The 17,621-nt window shown below is 44.8% G+C and overlaps 1 protein-coding gene across 2 annotated transcripts in view; it reads right to left on the reverse strand.

The window, feature by feature from the left end:
• Window positions 1-17,621, reverse strand: part of LOC138666937 (zinc finger protein 585A-like) — a 43,907-nt gene that overhangs the window by 22,713 nt on the left and 3,573 nt on the right. For both annotated transcript variants that reach the window (XM_069755132.1, XM_069755131.1), the window contains exon 6: window positions 14,230-14,320. In XM_069755132.1, the coding sequence (XP_069611233.1) occupies window positions 14,230-14,320 (91 nt within the window). The remainder of the gene's footprint in view (window positions 1-14,229; window positions 14,321-17,621) is intronic.

The following is a 17,621-nucleotide window of genomic DNA, read 5'->3' on the forward strand; positions in this document are numbered from 1 at the left end:
AGCCCGCTGCGCACCGCTGGAGGGGAGAGGAGAGCCAAACCGCAACTGCCGCCGCTAGGACAAGGTGAGCGGCACAGGGGACATATACATTACCATTGCACGGGGGAAGCAGGTGAAGGCTGCGGGACCTGGAGTACTCCAGCGGAAGGCGTGCCAGACCCCCCCCCACACTGTGGACATTGCCCCGTGGAGACTTATAGGAGATAGCAGCGCCGGTGCAGGAGAAGGTGAGCAGCACCCCTGACCTGGGTCAGTCATAACGCCAGCAGGGGTGTGAGGCGAGGAGAGAAACGTTTCTGAAAGTTTGCAGGAAGCACACCTGCTGCACAAACTGCGTAGCTGGAGCTCAGTACTGGCTCCTGTCACAGCCCTATAGTAACTACAGTGTATATGCAACATTTTTAGACGGCACAAAGTTTTAAGCGAAAGCTCACCTGATGCACTGACGTAAGAGACCTTTAAACTCATCCCCAGATGTAGTTACCAAGCACAAAGATATCACTGACAACTTAACAAATACTTCAGGCATCCATCTAACCATGGACAAATTTGTGGGTAAAAATGCCAAGGCCGGCAGAAGTTCTACACGTAACCAGGCAGGCACATCTCCGGTATCACAAAAAGCTGATACCAATACAGATAACCCACAGTCAATCGCAACCGCTATCATAGAACGGCTGATGCCTGAGATAGACAATCGTTTGGCAGCTTTCCAAACTTCATTGGACACAATAGTCTCACAAGTTAATACCCAGGGCGCACGCATAACAGATGCGGAACAAAGAATATCAGACCTGGAGGACTCCACCATAACTCTCACAGACAAACTAGATGATAAAGAAAAGATCATTTCGGATCTTATAGACAAAGTAGATGACCTTGAAAACAGAAGAATGGACAAACGAGCTAAAATGAACAATTTTATTGAAGACAAAAATCTAAAAGAGTATATAAATACAACAACAGTACAGACAACAGTAAAACAGATGCAATGAAAAAAGAAAGGCAACACTAGTGCCACGCACAAGTAAAAATGGTCAGGTAAACCATACAAAAAGTACATATAAGTATATGCCTATAAATGACCAAAGTAGGTGAGCTTGATTACTCCACATGCATAAATATCCAATTGAATGATTGTGCTAATAGCTAATAAAGCATAGGAGCAGCCACACCAACAATAGAAGGCTCTATGGCGTACCACATCAATAAGGAGGTTCAGGGTATAAACATGCAAACAATTACTTTAATACAATCCTAGTACTGTAAGGAAACCCATACAGCCTATTGGGAATAGTATGTGCCGATATTTTTGGGGACGTCCCGTAAATATCTAGTAGATGAGGCCAAAAATAAATCCTTAATGGTAGCAAAGGATAGAGGTGGATAGTAAGAAATATAACTGAAAACAATGAACCAACCTGCTGCTTGTGCGCCCCCCGAGGAAGCAACGTATGCGAAACGCGCGTTGGGGCCCCTCTTTCCACGCACAAGCAGCAGGTTGGTTCATTGTTTTCAGTTATATTTCTTACTATCCACCTCTATCCATTGCTACCATTAAGGATTTATTTTTGGCCTTATCTACTAGATATTTACGGGACGTCCCCAAAAATATCGGCACATACTATTCCCAATAGGCTGTATGGGTTTCCTTACAGTACTAGGATTGTATTAAAGTAATTGTTTACATGTTTATACCCTGAACCTCCTTATTGATGTGGTACGCCATAGAGCCTTCTATTGTTGGTGTGGCTGCTCCTATGCTTTATTAGCTATTAGCACAATCATTCAATTGGATATTTATGCATGTGGAGTAATCAATGCATGTGGAGTAATCAAGCTCACCTACTTTGGTCATTTATAGGCATATACTTATATGTACTTTTTGTATGGTTTACCTGACCATTTTTACTTGTGCGTGGCACTAGTGTTGCCTTTCTTTTTTCATATTGGGTTTCTTATATATATATTATGGCGGAGTATTGACTTTGTTTGCCCTCCCTATAGGTTTACTGACCTTGAAAACAGGTCCCGTCGCAACAATTTGAGACTTATAGGCCTCCCAGAGTCTATCCCTCCCTCGGAGCTAGTAAAAATTACATCTGAGTGGCTGCCTAAAACTCTTGGGGTATCGCCAACATCGGGCGTCGTGGCTGTTGAGAGAGCGCATGGACTAGGACCCCCGAGGGGAGGAGAAGGGGACAGGCCGCGTCCAGTCATCTTTAAAATCCTGGACTTCCAAGATAAAGTTCGCATCTTGGCAGCATTTAGAAAACAACGTACTCTGCTGTATGAGAACCACAAACTACTACTGTTCCAGGACTACTCGGCCGCTATGGCAGCCATACGCAAAGCCTTCAACCCTGCTTGTAAAATACTGGTGGATAAAAACATTCGCTTTAGTCTGCAATATCCTTCGATCCTGCGCTTTGTCATGGAGGGGAAAAACCGGTCCTTCAGTGATCCAGGAAAGGCTCTGGAATTCCTTCGGGAAGCACCCGGGGCTCACTCTAATTTGAATAATTCCTGAATAAGAAAGCTACTTTAATATGTCATTATTATGTGATATCGTGTTTATGATAATACTCCTGTGCCCTTAAGCGGCATGTTTATTTTCTATGTTATGCTCACTCTAAGGTTGAGTACATCTGTTATTGTTATAAAGTTAAATTGGGGAAGGGAATTGGGAGGGGGGAAGGGCTCTGCTTACGTACACTTAAATCTTGGGTCCTGGGAGATCTTACGCTCACTCGCTGGGATGGGTGGAGATCTCACTTACAACTTATGCAGGTGGGTCTGGCGGTCACCCGAAAAGGGATAGGTTAATGACTGACCAGGCAGGCACTAAAGACACCACTATCCGCTCCTTGCAATGGTGCTCATGGAATGTCAATGGACTAAACTCCCCAGTCAAGAGGAAAAAAGTTATACATTTTCTACAAAAACAAAATTTCCACATAATTTTTCTTCAGGAAACACATTGGATTAAGGGTAGTCATCCCTCTCTGTTAAGCAGAAAATATACACTCTGTGCTGAGGCCTCATACACAAAAAAAACAACGAGGAGTAGCTATACTGATATATAATGGCCTCAATTATGAGATACTTGACACTCTAGAAGATCCTCAAGGCAGATTTCTGCTGGTTAAAATTATGATTGAAGGAATGTGTTTTAATCTAGTCAACATTTACGCCCCAAACACGCCTGAGGTTCAGTTTCAGGTTAAACTAAGAGAGAGATTGGTGGGGTGGGATACGTCACGGGTAGTCATGGGAGGTGACTTCAACGAGGTAGCAGACATCTCCATGGATAGATCTAACCCTAAAGAAACTCATCGTTTGGTGCAGGATAGTGGTATTCAATCACTAATAGATCACTTTGATTTAATTGACATATGGAGACTACAACATCCCTTGGAGAGGGACTACTCTCATTACTCCCATGTACATGATTCACATGCCAGGATTGATTGCTGGTTGTTACACGAGTCATTGTTACCCTTAGTAACACAATCAAATATACAAAACATTCATATCTCAGATCATGCTCCGGTGACGTTTCCATCCAAACTAGTATCCCCAATCCACCAGGAGAGGAGGTGACGCTTTCCTTCATACCTATACCAATCAGATGATTTCAGAAAATACTTACAAATGTCATGGGGAGTATATAAAAACGATAATCAGGTCCACTGTGATGACGCACACTTGTTTTGGATGGCCTCTAAGGCCGTGTTGAGGGGTCAAATTATCTCCTATGTCAGCCATAAAAAAAAAGACATTATGAATAGAGCTAAGGAAACACAAAAATCAGTAACCCAAGCCTACAAGGATTTTAAACTAAATAACACCCCACTGACAAAGGAAAATTTTTTGAAGGCTAAGGAAGAGGCAGATACTCTGGCCCATGAAATGGCTTTATTCAACTTAGACTACCAAAAACAAAAATATTTTAAATGGGGTAACAAGCCGGGGAAGGTGTTGGCATCTCTCACAAGGCCATATAGGAAACCAACGAGAATATACAAAATACAACAACGTAATGGTCACACTTTAATTAAAAATGAAGAGATAGTGGATGAGTTTCGTTCTTTTTTCAGCGAGTTATATAGGTCAGAGGCAGGAGGAGGGAGTGGGGAATTCCTCAAAAACCACCTTGCTCCAGCGCTCACAGAGGAAGAGAGTGAAACCATTAACTCCCCAATAACACCTTCAGAAATCGTACAGACTTTATCTAAACTTAAAGTATCCAAAGCACCAGGCCAAGACGGGTTCAGCAACGAACACTATAAGATCCTAGGTACATGTATAGCTCCCCACTTGAGTGAGTTATTTAATAAGATAGTTGGACTTGGTCACCTGCCAGACCGGTTTAATGAGGCGGTGGTTATTGTTCTCCCAAAACCAGGTAAAGACCATACTCAGGTTGAGGGATATAGACCTATCTCATTATTAAATTCAGACTTTAAAATTTTCACAAAAATCCTGGCAGATAGACTACAGAAAATAATTCCAAAATTGATATCGCCACAACAAACTGTATTCATTCACGGGAAATCCATCACGTACAACATTAGGACAGCTGTGAGCGCCATATCTTATAGTAGAGCAAATAAACATATGAAAACTATTGTGGTAAGTCTCGACGCTGACAAGGCGTTTGATAGAGTAGCATGGAATTATCGATATGATCTGCTATCATTCCGAGAGTTTGGCCCGTGGTTTTGTGAAGCGGTCAAATCAGTTTACAGACAGCCATTGTCCATGATGTCCGTGAACAATGTTCTATCTAGACCCTTTGAGATTCAGAGGGGGACACGACAGGGTTGCCCTTTGTCTCCACTTTTGTTCGACATAGCATTAGACCCCTTCCTGAGAACACTACAGAACGAGGCAGCTTTTGAGGGGGTGAGGGTGGGAGCTACATCTGTAAAAATCTCAGCCTTTGCTGATGATGTTCTTTAATTCATTGCCAACCCGGAAAAAGCAATCCCGGCCATCATGCATATCTTAGAGAGTTTTGGTAGATGCTCTGGATTCAAAGTTAACTACAGTAAATCTGAGGCCTTGGCGGTTTTTAGATCCGGGAGGTTGAGCGACCCCACATTCCCATTCCACTGGTGCCAGGAATCTATCAAATACCTGGGGATACGGTTACCTGCAGACCCATCTATTTTATATAGAGCTAATTACAAACCACTAATCTCCTCCATAATTGATCTTCTCCATTCCTGGAAACACTTCACACTGTCGTTCTCTGGTAGATGCCATTTAATTAAAATGATAGTTTTTCCTAAACTGCTATACACCTTTCAGACTCTGCCCCTTCCCCTAACTCGATCAGATCTGAATTTGTTGAACCTAAACTTCCGAAAATTCATTTGGGGGGTTGGTGGTAGATCACGCATAAGTCTCGCAAGACTACAGGCGACTAAATTGGAGGGTGGTGTTAATTTTCCTGATCTGGGAAGATATAACTTAGCAGCTAACCTCAGATATGCAATTGATTGGATTAGGGGTCTTTCTCACTTTGCAAATGTTGAATTGGAGCAACAATTTTACCCACACATTTCGCTACCGGCTTTATTACATCTAGGCGGGGAGGACCTCCCAGTGGGAATACATGACCACCCATCACTATGGCAAACGATGCAAACTTGGCGACAATGTAGGAAGATTTGTAAGCTAAGGTACAATCTATCCCCCTTCCAGACCTTTTTGGGAAATCCGGGGTTTCTGAGGGGCTCTGTACCGTCTTTTTATAAGCTTTTGGCTTCCCAGGGATGCGGGCAGGTAATAGACCTCCTGGATCTTAATTTCTCAATAATATCCTTTGAAACGGCGTCACAACGATTCCCATTATTTAACAATAAACCGTTTTTATTTCTCCAGGCGCGTAGCTTGGTACAGAAATGTCAGTCAATGGGGGGGATGGTGGAGGGGAGGACCAATTTAGATGGGTTTATCCGAAATGCAAAATCTCACCCGGCTTCTATAAGTAACATTTATTCAATATTGCGTAGGAAATGGGTGGGGGAAGGGAAAACCACGGGAGTGGCTAGGTGGCTGAGGGATATGCCATGCTTGGAGGTGAGTGACCTCTTTAAAGCTACCATGGCACAAAGAAAGACTCTGCCATACAGCAGTTATACTGACATGGCACTTTTAATATTACATAGAGCCTATATCACACCTTGTCTGCAATCTAAGATGTCCCCATCCATCGTCTACCTATGCTCCAAATGTAAAGCCCATAATACTGACATATATCATCACTTATGGAGCTGCCCGCAAATTCGGGGACTATGGGGCGAAGTACATAAAGAATTGCAAAAAATTTGTGAGGTGGGCTTCACACTCACTCCACAATGGGCCATTTTTAATATCCTAGATGAGACATCTCGCAAATTACCCAAACACATCAAGGCAACACTTACGATATGGGCTTCAGCAACAAGGAAGAGTATTTTGCACCAGTGGTTGAGTCCTTTGGTCCCTTCGCTCCCTTTCATTCGCACAAAAATTCAGTTCATATTCAGAATGGAGTGGTTGGACGCACTGACCAACAAAGAAAAACAAGTAGGCAAATTCTTTTCCACATGGGCTATATTTATTCCATCGCTCCCTTTAGAGACTAGCGAGAAACTGAGAGCACAGTTTGAAAATACTCAATGGTATTTATTACAGCGGATAGGTGGTAACTCACCAATTCCATGAGATACTGTTATGACCTGGTGGTCAGGACAATAATGGACCTGGTGGTTAAGAGCACACGGAATGACCTGATAGTTACTGATAATAAGGACGAGCTCTGGGACGTGGGAACTCTGCTGACTGCAATCCCTAATCCTATCAAACACACTAGAAATAGCCGTGGATTGCGCCTAACGCTCCCTATGCAAATCGGCACAGCCTAAGGAACTAGCTAGCCCTGAAGATAGAAAATAAAGCCTACCTTGCCTCAGAGAAATTCCCCAAAGGAAAAGGCAGCCCCCCCACATATAATGACTGAGTAAAGATGAAAATACAAACACAGAGATGAAATAGATTTAGCAAAGTGAGGCCCGACTAACTGAACAGACCGAGGATAGGAAAGGTTACTTTGCGGTCAACACAAAACCCTACAAAAAGCACGCAAAGGGGGCAAAAAGACCCTCCGTACCGAACTAACGGCACGGAGGTACACCCTCTGCGTTCCAGAGCTTCCAACAAGCAGAAAAAAACAAATAGACAAGCTGGACAGAAAAAAACAGCAAACAAATAGCAAAGAGGAACTTAGCTATGCAGAGCAGCAGGCCACAGGAACGATCCAGGAGGAAACAGGTCCAATACTAGAACACTGACTGGAGGCCAGGATCAAAGCACTAGGTGGAGTTAAATAGGGTAGCACCTAACGACTTCACAACATCACCTGAGGAAGGAAACTCAGAAGCCGCAGTACCACTTTCCTCCACCAACGGAAGCTCACAGAGAGAATCAGCTGAAGTACCACTTGTGACCACAGGAGGGAGCTCTGCCACAGAATTCACAACAGCTCACGCAAGCGTCGATCGATCTGAATGGCCAAGGACATAGACTCATTCAGACCAGCAGGCATGGGAAACCCCACCTTGACATCCTTAAGGGCTTCAGAGAGACCCTTTCTGAAGATTGCTGCCAGGGCACATTCATTCCACTGAGTGAGCACAGACCACTTTCTAAACTTCTGACAATATATCTCCGCTTCATCCTGACCCTGACACAGAGCCAGCAAGATTTTCTCTGCCTGATCCACTGAATTAGGTTCGTCATAAAGCAATCCAAGCGCCAGGAAAAACACATCAACATCACGCAATGCCGGATCTCCTGGCGCAAGGGAAAATGCCCAGTCTTGAGGGTCAACACGTAACAAAGAAATAATGATCCTTACTTGTTGAACAGGGTCACCTGAGGAGCGAGGTTTTAAGGCAAGCAACAATTTACAATTATTTTTAAAATTCAAGAACTTAGATCTATCACCAAAAAACAAATCAGGAATTGGAATCCTAGGCTCTGACATCGGATTCTGAACCACAAAATCTTGAATGTTTTGTACCCTTGTAGTGAGATTATCCATCCAAGAGGACAGACCTTGAATATCCATGTTTACACCTGTGTCCTGAACCACCCAGAGGTAAAGGGGAAAAGAGAGACAAGACACACTGCAAAGAAAAAAAAATGGTCTCAGAACTTCTCTTATCCCTCTATTGAGATGCATTAGTACTTTGGGCCACCTGTACTGTTATGACCTGGTGGTCAGGACAATAATGGACCTGGTGGTTAAGAGCACACGGAATGACCTGATAGTTACTGATAATAAGGACGAGCTCTGGGACATGGGAACTCTGCTGACCGCAATCCCTAATCCTATCAAACACACTAGAAATAGCCGTGGATTGCGCCTAACACTCCCTATGCAACTCGGCACAGCCTAAGGAACTAGCTAGCCCTGAAGATAGAAAAATAAAGCCTACCTTGCCTCAGAGAAATTCCCCAAAGGAAAAGGCAGCCCCCCACATATAATGACTGTGAGTAAAGATGAAAATACAAACACAGAGATGAAATAGATTTAGCAAAGTGAGGCCCGACTAACTGAACAGACCGAGGATAGGAAAGGTTACTTTGCGGTCAGCACAAAAACCTACAAAAAGACCACGCAGAGGGCGCAAAAAGACCCTCCGCACCGACTCACGGTGCGGAGGCGCTCCCTCTGCGTCCCAGAGCTTCCAGCAAGCAAGACAACAATAAAAAATAGCAAGCTGGACAGAAAAATAGTAAACCAAAGAAATACAAGCTGAAACTTAGCTTCTGCTGGGAAGACAGGTCACAAGAACGATCCAGGAGTGAACTAGACCAATACTGGAACATTGACAGGTGGCATGGAGCAAAGATCTAAGTGGAGTTAAATAGAGCAGCCAGCTAACGAATTAACCTCGTCACCTGTGGAAGGAAACTCAGAAACACCCACCAGAGGAAGTCCATGGACAGAACCAGCCGAAGTACCATTCATGACCACAGGAGGGAGCCCGACAACAGAATTCACAACAAGATACTTCTATGGTCAAGTGTACGCAGAGTCTGGAGGTTCATGTTTTGGTTTATGTAGGGGAGGGAGGGTTTTGGGATACAATATCATTAATATTGTTACATTACTGTATTATCAATATTGGAAATGTATGATTTGTACTGTTTCATAAAACTCTAATAAACAGATTTTCAAAAAAAAAAGAAAGAAGGGTCTATGGAGAGAGCTTGGATGTCCCCTACTCTTCTGGCCGAGGTCAAGGCTATCAATAAGGCAACCTTATACGTGAGATTTTTTAGAGAAATAGAATGTAAGGGTTCAAAAGGGGGTTCAGTTAAAGCATCAAGAACTAGATTCAAGTCCCAGGGAGGTAAACGTGGGATATGTACTGGGGTACATCTTTCGCATGCTCTAATGAATCTTGCTATCCACCTGTCCCCTGCTATTTTAGCATTATAGAGGGCTCCTAAAGCGGACACCTGAACCCTTAATGTATTGACTGACAAAACCAATGCATGGCCTTTTTGTAGGAACTCTAGCATGGCTTTAATAGGAACCTTGCTAGAGAAGGGTTTTGTATAGAAAGTCAGGAACTTTTTCCATACTCTACTGTATACTAAAGTTGTAGATTTCTTCCTGCTTAACAGTAAGGTGTTAATTAGTTCTCGAGAAAACCCTCTTAATATCAGTATTTGCCTCTCAAGTTCCACGCCGTTAGGTGAAGGCCTTTCACTTGTGGATAGTAAAATGGACCCTGAGACAGTAGGTCTGGGATCACTGGCAGAATCCAAGGATCGCAAACTGACATCGCTCGAAGACAAGAGAACCAAGGCCTTTTTGGCCAGAATGGTGCTGTCAGAATGATCCTGGCCTTTTCTTCCCTTATCTTCTTGATGACCAACGGAATCGGCATCATTGGAGGAAAGGCATAGGCTAGGTCGTAGTTACACAGGTACTGGAGCGAGTCTATTATGTCTGGATGATCTACTTCATTTAAGGAGGCGAACATCTGCACTTGTCTGTTTTTTCTGGTGGTGAACAGGTCTATTTGTGGAAGACCCCATATCTTCACTATGCTCCTGAATATTTGAGGATTGAGAGTCCATTCTCCTTGGCGGAGTGTATGGCGACTTAGGAAGTTGGCTTTTGAATTTTCTACTCCTGTAATATGGAGAGCGACAGAAAATTGGGTTCTGCTAGGTTGAAAATGTTTGCCGCTGAAGACATTAGACTTCCTGATCGCATTCCGCCTTGACGATTTAAATATGCGACGGTTGTTGTGTTGTCTGATAGGATTCTCATATGGGATCCTTGGAGCTGAGGAAGGAAAGCATTTAAGGCATAATTAACCGCTTTTAGTTCCTTCCAGTTGGAGGACTGCTGAATCTCTACCGTATTCCAGCGACCTTGAGCTATATTTTTACCGAAATAGGCTCTCCACCCCTCTGGGCCTGCGTCAGTGGTGACTATTTTAGAGGAGATTATTGTCCATGAGACACCTCTGGACAAATGATTTTTATCTAAACCACCAATGCAGTGAATTAATCACGTCTTTTGATAGGGTAATTTTTGTATTTAAATGACCATGACAATGTGATTGTGCATACAGAATCTCATGTTGCAAGGCCCTAGTATGATATTGGGCCCATTGAACCGCAGGGATGCAGGAGGAGAGTGAGCCTAAAAGAGACATGGCATCTCTTAGGGACATTTGAGGATTAGACCTTGCCATAGTAACTTTTGAAATTATGGTTAATTTTTTGGATTCTGGTAAGAAACATTTTTGACTTACAGAGTCTAAGATTAGTCCTAGGAAGGACTGAAGTGTTTCTGGATGAAGCCTGGATTTTTTGAAGTTCACAATTCAACCTAAAGCCTGCAAAGATGAAATGGTATTAGCCAAACGTTCTTAACATTGCGAGGCTGAATTTCCAATTATTAAAAAGTCATCTAGGTAAGGTACGAATAACGTATCCTGATGACGCAGATAAGCCATCACCTCGAGCATGACTTTTGTGAAAACCCGAAGAGCTATGGAAAGGCCGAATGGCATAGCCGTAAATTGGAAGTGACGGATCCAGCCCTGTAGGTTGACCGCCACTCTGAGGTATTGTTGATGTTCTGCATAGATGTGAAGATGGTAGTATGCATCCTACAAATCTAGACCCGTCATGAAACATCTAGGAAACAAAAGTTTAATAGTGGACCTTATTGAATCCATCTTGAAGGTGTGGTCATGCAAAAAGGAATTTAATCTTTTTAGGTTAATTATAGTACGAAAAGAACCATCCGGTTTAGGAACCAGAAACAAAGAGGAATAAAATCCTCTCCCTTCCTGATCCTTTGGTACTTCTGTAGGAACATTCTTAGCCAAAAGACTCAGATGACTGAAGCTCTTCTTGATGTTCCGGCGCTCTCAGTGATGTTACAATAAAATTATCCCTTGGTAGTTGGGAAAATTCTAATTTTAGTCCGGATTTTACTAGACGAAGGATCCACTGGTTTGAAGTTATACTTTCCCATTTGTGGTGAAAATATTTCAGTCTTCCACCCACGGGGATTTCATTACTGATGGTATCTACCACATCTGGATGTTTCGGGATTACTAAATACGGCACCTTTCTGTTTTGTTTCCCAGCGATCCCTTTGTGGCTCATATGGCCTTCTCCTGTTAAATGGCCGTCTTCTAAACGCTCTCCTATAAGAAGGAAGAAACTGTTTAGGAAATCCCTTCCTTCTTTCTCCTGCTTTATTGAGTAGGTCGTCAAAAACCTTTCCAAACAGGAACTCACCCTGGCACGGGATTTTACATAGTCTGGATTTTGACTGTGCATCCCCCTTCCATCCTTTCAACCAGAGGGCTTGACGAGCCGCGTTGACCAGGCCTGCTGATCTCGCTGCCAGTTGGAGAGAATCCGCTGAAGCATCCGCTAAAAATGCCACAGCACTTCTGATCAGTGGAACTGTCTGGAGAATTTTTTCTCATGTGATCTTGCCTTTTACCTGTTGCTCCAGCTGGTCTATCCAAACTAATAGTGACCTAGCTGTGCATGTGCCTGATATGGCCGGTTTAAAGACTCCTGTGTTAGTCTCCCAAGATCCTTTAAGGGGAGCTTCAGTCTTACGATCTAGTGGATCTAGTAAGATTCCTGCGTCTTCTACCGGAAGGGAAGATTGCTTTGAGGTGGATGCTACTGCCGCATCTACCTTAGGGACTTTAGACCACACTGCTAATTCCTCATCACTAAAAGGGTAACGCCTTTTGGAAGATGATGGGAGAAACCCTTTGCCCTGTTTGTCCCATTCTTTTTTTACAGGGTCTTTAATAGCGGAAATGACTGGAAAGGCACGCTGTTTTTTCTGGCTTAGTCCTGCAAACATGATATTCTGAACCGACCTGACCTCCTTAGTATCTGGACACCCCATAGTGTTCCTAACGGATTTTATAAGGTTGTCTATACTGTCGACTGGAAAACATGCTCCCGCCTTCATCCTCAGAAGAGCTGGGAGATGATCCTGAGGTATTGGAGGATCAGATTAAGCCCTCTCCAGACTCTGAACTGGAGACGGGAGAAAGGCGCTTACTTCCATGTTTCTTTAGGGATTTTGATCCCGGAGACTGGATCTCCTGCCTTATTATGGCTCTGATATTTGTGATCGTAACAGCCGCCTCATCCTGTAAGGTCTGATCTATACAGCTTTGACACAATCTTTTAAGATACGTGTTGGGCAGGGGTTGCACACACAGAGCACACTCCTTATGCTTAGATTTATTGGTCTTCTTGGCCTAAGGGGAGAGGCAGAGAAGGAAGGGATCAGCTTATAGGTAGAGGATCATAAACACTCACCCAGTGAAGCTATCATCTTCATCATCATCATCATACCGGTTTTGGAGGTGGAGACGCTGTGTGGGGTCTGAGTAGATCTGGATCTCTACTCCTCGTTTTACTGCTCATGTGAGTGTCAGATCCTTACATGGAACGACCACTCCTTTTTGCCGATGATTTTGAGCCCTTAGCGCTGCTTTTGACAGCGCTATCTTGCTCCACCGCTGGTGGATGCTCGTTATGCGACGGGGACAGCATACTGAGCGAATAGCTCTGTGCCCCGGCCTGCCATTTCAATTGCGCAGTCATCTGCATTGCGCCGCCTGCCGCGAACCGGAAGTGCTCCGACCACTTCCGGTTCAATGAAGCAGCACGGACTTACCCGCACAACGCAGCCGCCACCGCCTCCTAGCAGCGCACTCCACCACTGGTAACTGGAAGATCGGCCCCACACACATGCCTCCTCCATAGGCCAGGCTTTGTCGCCCGGAACCTGCCGGATGGTGACCAGACGAGGGGGGAGGCTGCATGCAGTGGCTCCCCTGCCGCTGCTACTGATATCGCAGCCCCTGCTGTCATCGAGAGGACCACACAGGCGGGTGCACAGGCTCAGGTAATCTGGAGGTGCTCCAACCACCTCCATCTGTAGGAATCCAGGGATTTCCGATAGGAACAGGAAACCAACTGAGGAGAGGAGGACCGCCCTTTTTATCTCTGTAGGTTTCCTGTTCCTATGGGCGGGTCCCTCTCTCAAGTGGATGCGGTCGTGGCGAGGGGTAAAATTTAAAATTCGGTATAAAGGGAAACTGTTACAGTACAGAAATTCACACTTGGCCCTCACTGCACATTTAATGTTGTCGATCATAAAAGCAAAGTTTGTCCAGAAAGACTGGACCTGGTCTTGTAGGGACCATATGAGCACATTCAGCAGCACAGAAGGGGGAGAAGGTAAATTCATCCAATAAGATAACAGGGTTATAGGATTCCAACAGCATCATTACCCTCCGATTTCTCTTACAGGCCCATCATAGTATTTTTCTTCAAGTGGCTTTCTAACTTGTCAGCACATTCTACGTACACTGTCATTTGACTTTGCAGTTTACAGATCTGGGCAGGTTACGACCAGCATCTCCTGATTTCAGGGTGTAGGTTGGCCCTCCAGGCTATATATTCTATAGAAAGGGCTTTTAAAGTCCAAAGTCATTTGAACAGTTTTGGGTGGAGGAGAATGTTGTGGTCTAGAGGCAAAATGGTGATCACACGATTGTGATACAGCCAGACTACACCACCGATAAAGCAGCCACAGACAGTGGCTGAGAAGAATCTGTGACTTCTCTGCATTTAGTGGTTACTACTCACCTGGGTAGTCATCTGGAGGAATCTTCTCTTTACACCTCTCATCACCCCTCACACATGTCTCTGCAGTATTAATATGGGTCAGATCTTCATCCTGAAACAAATATTGTAAAAGTCACAGACAGATGGAGAAGTCACATCTATGATCAGCTCTAATCCTGCCATCTCCACCATTCTTATTACAAACAGGATAAACCGGATTACTTACCGGTAATTGTATTTTAAGGAGTCCACGATAGCACCCACTGAGAGAGGGGATCCACCCCCAGGAACAGGAAGCCTACAGATAAAAAGGGGTGGTCCCCCTCCCCTCCTCAGTTAGATTACAGAGTACAAGAGGAACCGCCAAGAAAACATTAGAACATCTTCATAAAAACTACTCAATATGTATAAACATATACCACCATCACCCGGAGTGAATTACTTACACATCTCTATTATGTGCTACTAAGGGAGGGAAGTGGGTTCTTTCATGGACTCCATAAAATACAATTACGGTAAGTAATCCGTTTTTTTATTCTCGCCATGACAGCACCCACTGAGAGACTTCAGAGAACCATCATCTGGGAGGGACCACCGTATTGGGGACAGGTCTCCTGAAAACCAAGTCAGAAGATGATGACAAATTGAGTCTATAGTGGCTGTAAAAGGTAGATGGTGAAGACCATGTTGCAGCATTACCTATCAGATCAATCGAGATGTCCGCCTTCTTAGCCCAGGAGAATGCCATAGACCATGCCGAATGTGCCCTTATTCCATCCGGAGGACCTTCACCCTTTGCTGAATAAGCCAGACAGATTGTATCTGTGATCCAACGTGATAAAGTGCTCCTTGTGACTCCAAACCCCTTCCTGTGGCTCTGAAAAGACACAAACAGAGCCCTACTCTGCCTTCAGGGATATTTAATATGTACTTTAATGATATGTACTTTAATGCGACAGACAGACGACGGACCTATCAGGGCATCAAAGACCAGATCAGGTCCTAGGGAGGCAAGCGAGCAATGTGTACAGAGTCGCTACGCTCACACGCTGAAATAAACCATGCAACCCATCTAACTCCCGCAATATTACGACTAGATAGGGCTCCCAAAGCTGATATCTGAACCTTTAATGTGTTAACTGAAAAACCCAGCTCCCAACCCTCGAAAATTGCAGCAACTGGAACCTCACTAGAGAAAGGCCCAGTATGAAAATTAAGGAACTTCCTCCACACTCTACTGTATATCTTGGTTGCGGATTCTTTCCTACCCTGCAGACTGGTACTAATCAGGTTGTCAGAAAACCCCCTTAATTTCAACAACTGCCTCAAGTTCCACGCCGTCAAGTGGAGACCTCTCACCCAAGGATGACAGGATGGACCCCAAGAGAGCAGGCCCGGATCTGATGGGAAGATCCAGGGGTCGGATATGGACATGGCCCTGAGCTATGAAAACCAAGGTCTCTTGGGCCAGAAAGGAGCAAAGAGAATTATCCTTGCTCTCTCGTCCCTGATCTTCCTGATGACTTGTGGAAGCACCATCATTGGAGGAAACGCATAGGCCAGACTGAAGCGACAAGGGAACTGGAGGGAGTCGACCAACTCCGGCTGATCTGCCCTGTTCAGGGAGGCAAATCTTTGGACCTTTCTGTTGTCCCTGGTAGCAAACAAGTCCATTTCCGGAAGCCCCCACAAGTCCACTAAATTCCTGAATACTTGGTGACTGAGACCCCATTCTCTCTGATAGAACGTATGGCGACTGAGGAAGCCGCTTTAAGATTTTCCACTCCCCTGATGTGAAGGGCTGAGAGAGACAAGAGATGGGCTTCGGCCAGTTCGAGAATATCCACCACAGTAGACATCAGCACTTTTGATCAAGTTCCGCCTTGCCAATTTACGTATGCAACTGACATGGTATTGTCCGACAAAACGCTCACATGCGTCCCCCACAGCTGTGGGAGAAAGTGATGTAGAGCATGACTGACTGCCTTTAATTCCTTTAGATTTGAGGAGTCATCAGCCTCCTCTATGGACCTCTGCCCCTGGGCCAGGTTATCGTCCATATGAGCTCCCCATCCATCAGGGCTAGCATAGTAACTATCCTGGACGGTTTCACTACCCATGGAATCCCCTTCCCTCCTGGTCTCCCGGGACCTCCACCACGACATGCTTAGATAACAGACATAAAACCTCCAACTCAAGAGCCTCCTGTTGTGCCGGGGATCTAAGAGAGGTGATGACAAAGGAATCTGAGGGGATTCGGACAAAACTCTAGTTTCAACCCCGATGTTATTAAGCCCAGGGTCCAGGGATTAGAAGTGATCTCCCGCCATCTGTGTCAAAAAATTTTTAACCTGCCACCCACAGGAGGGTCAGGGTCAATGGAATTTATTACTCTTCCTGGGAGAGGATCCGCTAAAATGGGAACCTTTTTGTTTGGTCTCCTTTGTCTCCCAGCGATCTCAGTTTTCATAATTCCACCTTCTACCGAATGGTCACTTTCTGAAGGCCCTCCTGTAGGACGGAACAGACTGGTTAGGGAACCCCTTTTGTCACTCTCCCGCCTTGGTGAGGATCTAATCGAGCACGCTGCCAAACAGGAACTCACCCTGGCATGGAATTGTGCACAATTTAGACTTTGCGCATCCCCCTTCCAGCCCTTCAGCCATAGGACACGACGAACAGAATTCACAAGACCAGCTGACCTTGTTGCCAGGCGTAGGGAGTCCACAGAAGCATCAGCTAGATATGCTGTAGTTCCCCTGATCAATGGACTAGAGGACATCAGCCTCTCTCTAGACAATCCTTTCTTGATCTGTTCCTCCAGCTGGTCCACCCAAACAAGCATTGACCTTCCTGTACATGTGCTGGATATAGCCGGTCTAAAGGCTCTGGTGCAGGACTCCCATGATCTTTTAAGTAATGTCTCTGATTTGCAGTCTAGAGCAGTGTTTCTCAACTCCAGTCCTCAGGACCCACCAACAGGTCATGTTTTCAGGATTTACTTAGTATTGCACAGGTGATAATTTCATTACCTGCTCAAGCATTAATTCCATCACCTGGGCAATACTAAGGAAATTCTGAAAACATGACCTGTTGGTGGGTCTTGAGGATTGGAGTTGAGAAACACTGGTCTAGAGGGTCAGATAGGACCACAGAATCTTCTACAGGCAGGACAAAATGTCTAGAAGTCGAGGCCACTGCGGAGTCCACCTTGGGAACCTTGGACCAAGCTGTCAGGTCATCTTCCTCAAAGGGACAAAGGGATACCTCCTCCTGGAAGATGAAGAGAGGAACCCTCGCGCTGTCCCTGCTTGCTCCATTCCATCCTGACCAAATCCTTCACCACACCAATAACCGGGAAAGCTCATATCTTTTTCTGCGAGAGACCTGCAAACATAATTTCCTTTGTAGAT

Source organism: Ranitomeya imitator, chromosome 2 (genome assembly GCF_032444005.1).
Source record: "Ranitomeya imitator isolate aRanImi1 chromosome 2, aRanImi1.pri, whole genome shotgun sequence".
NCBI classification, from domain to species: Eukaryota; Metazoa; Chordata; class Amphibia; order Anura; family Dendrobatidae; genus Ranitomeya; species Ranitomeya imitator.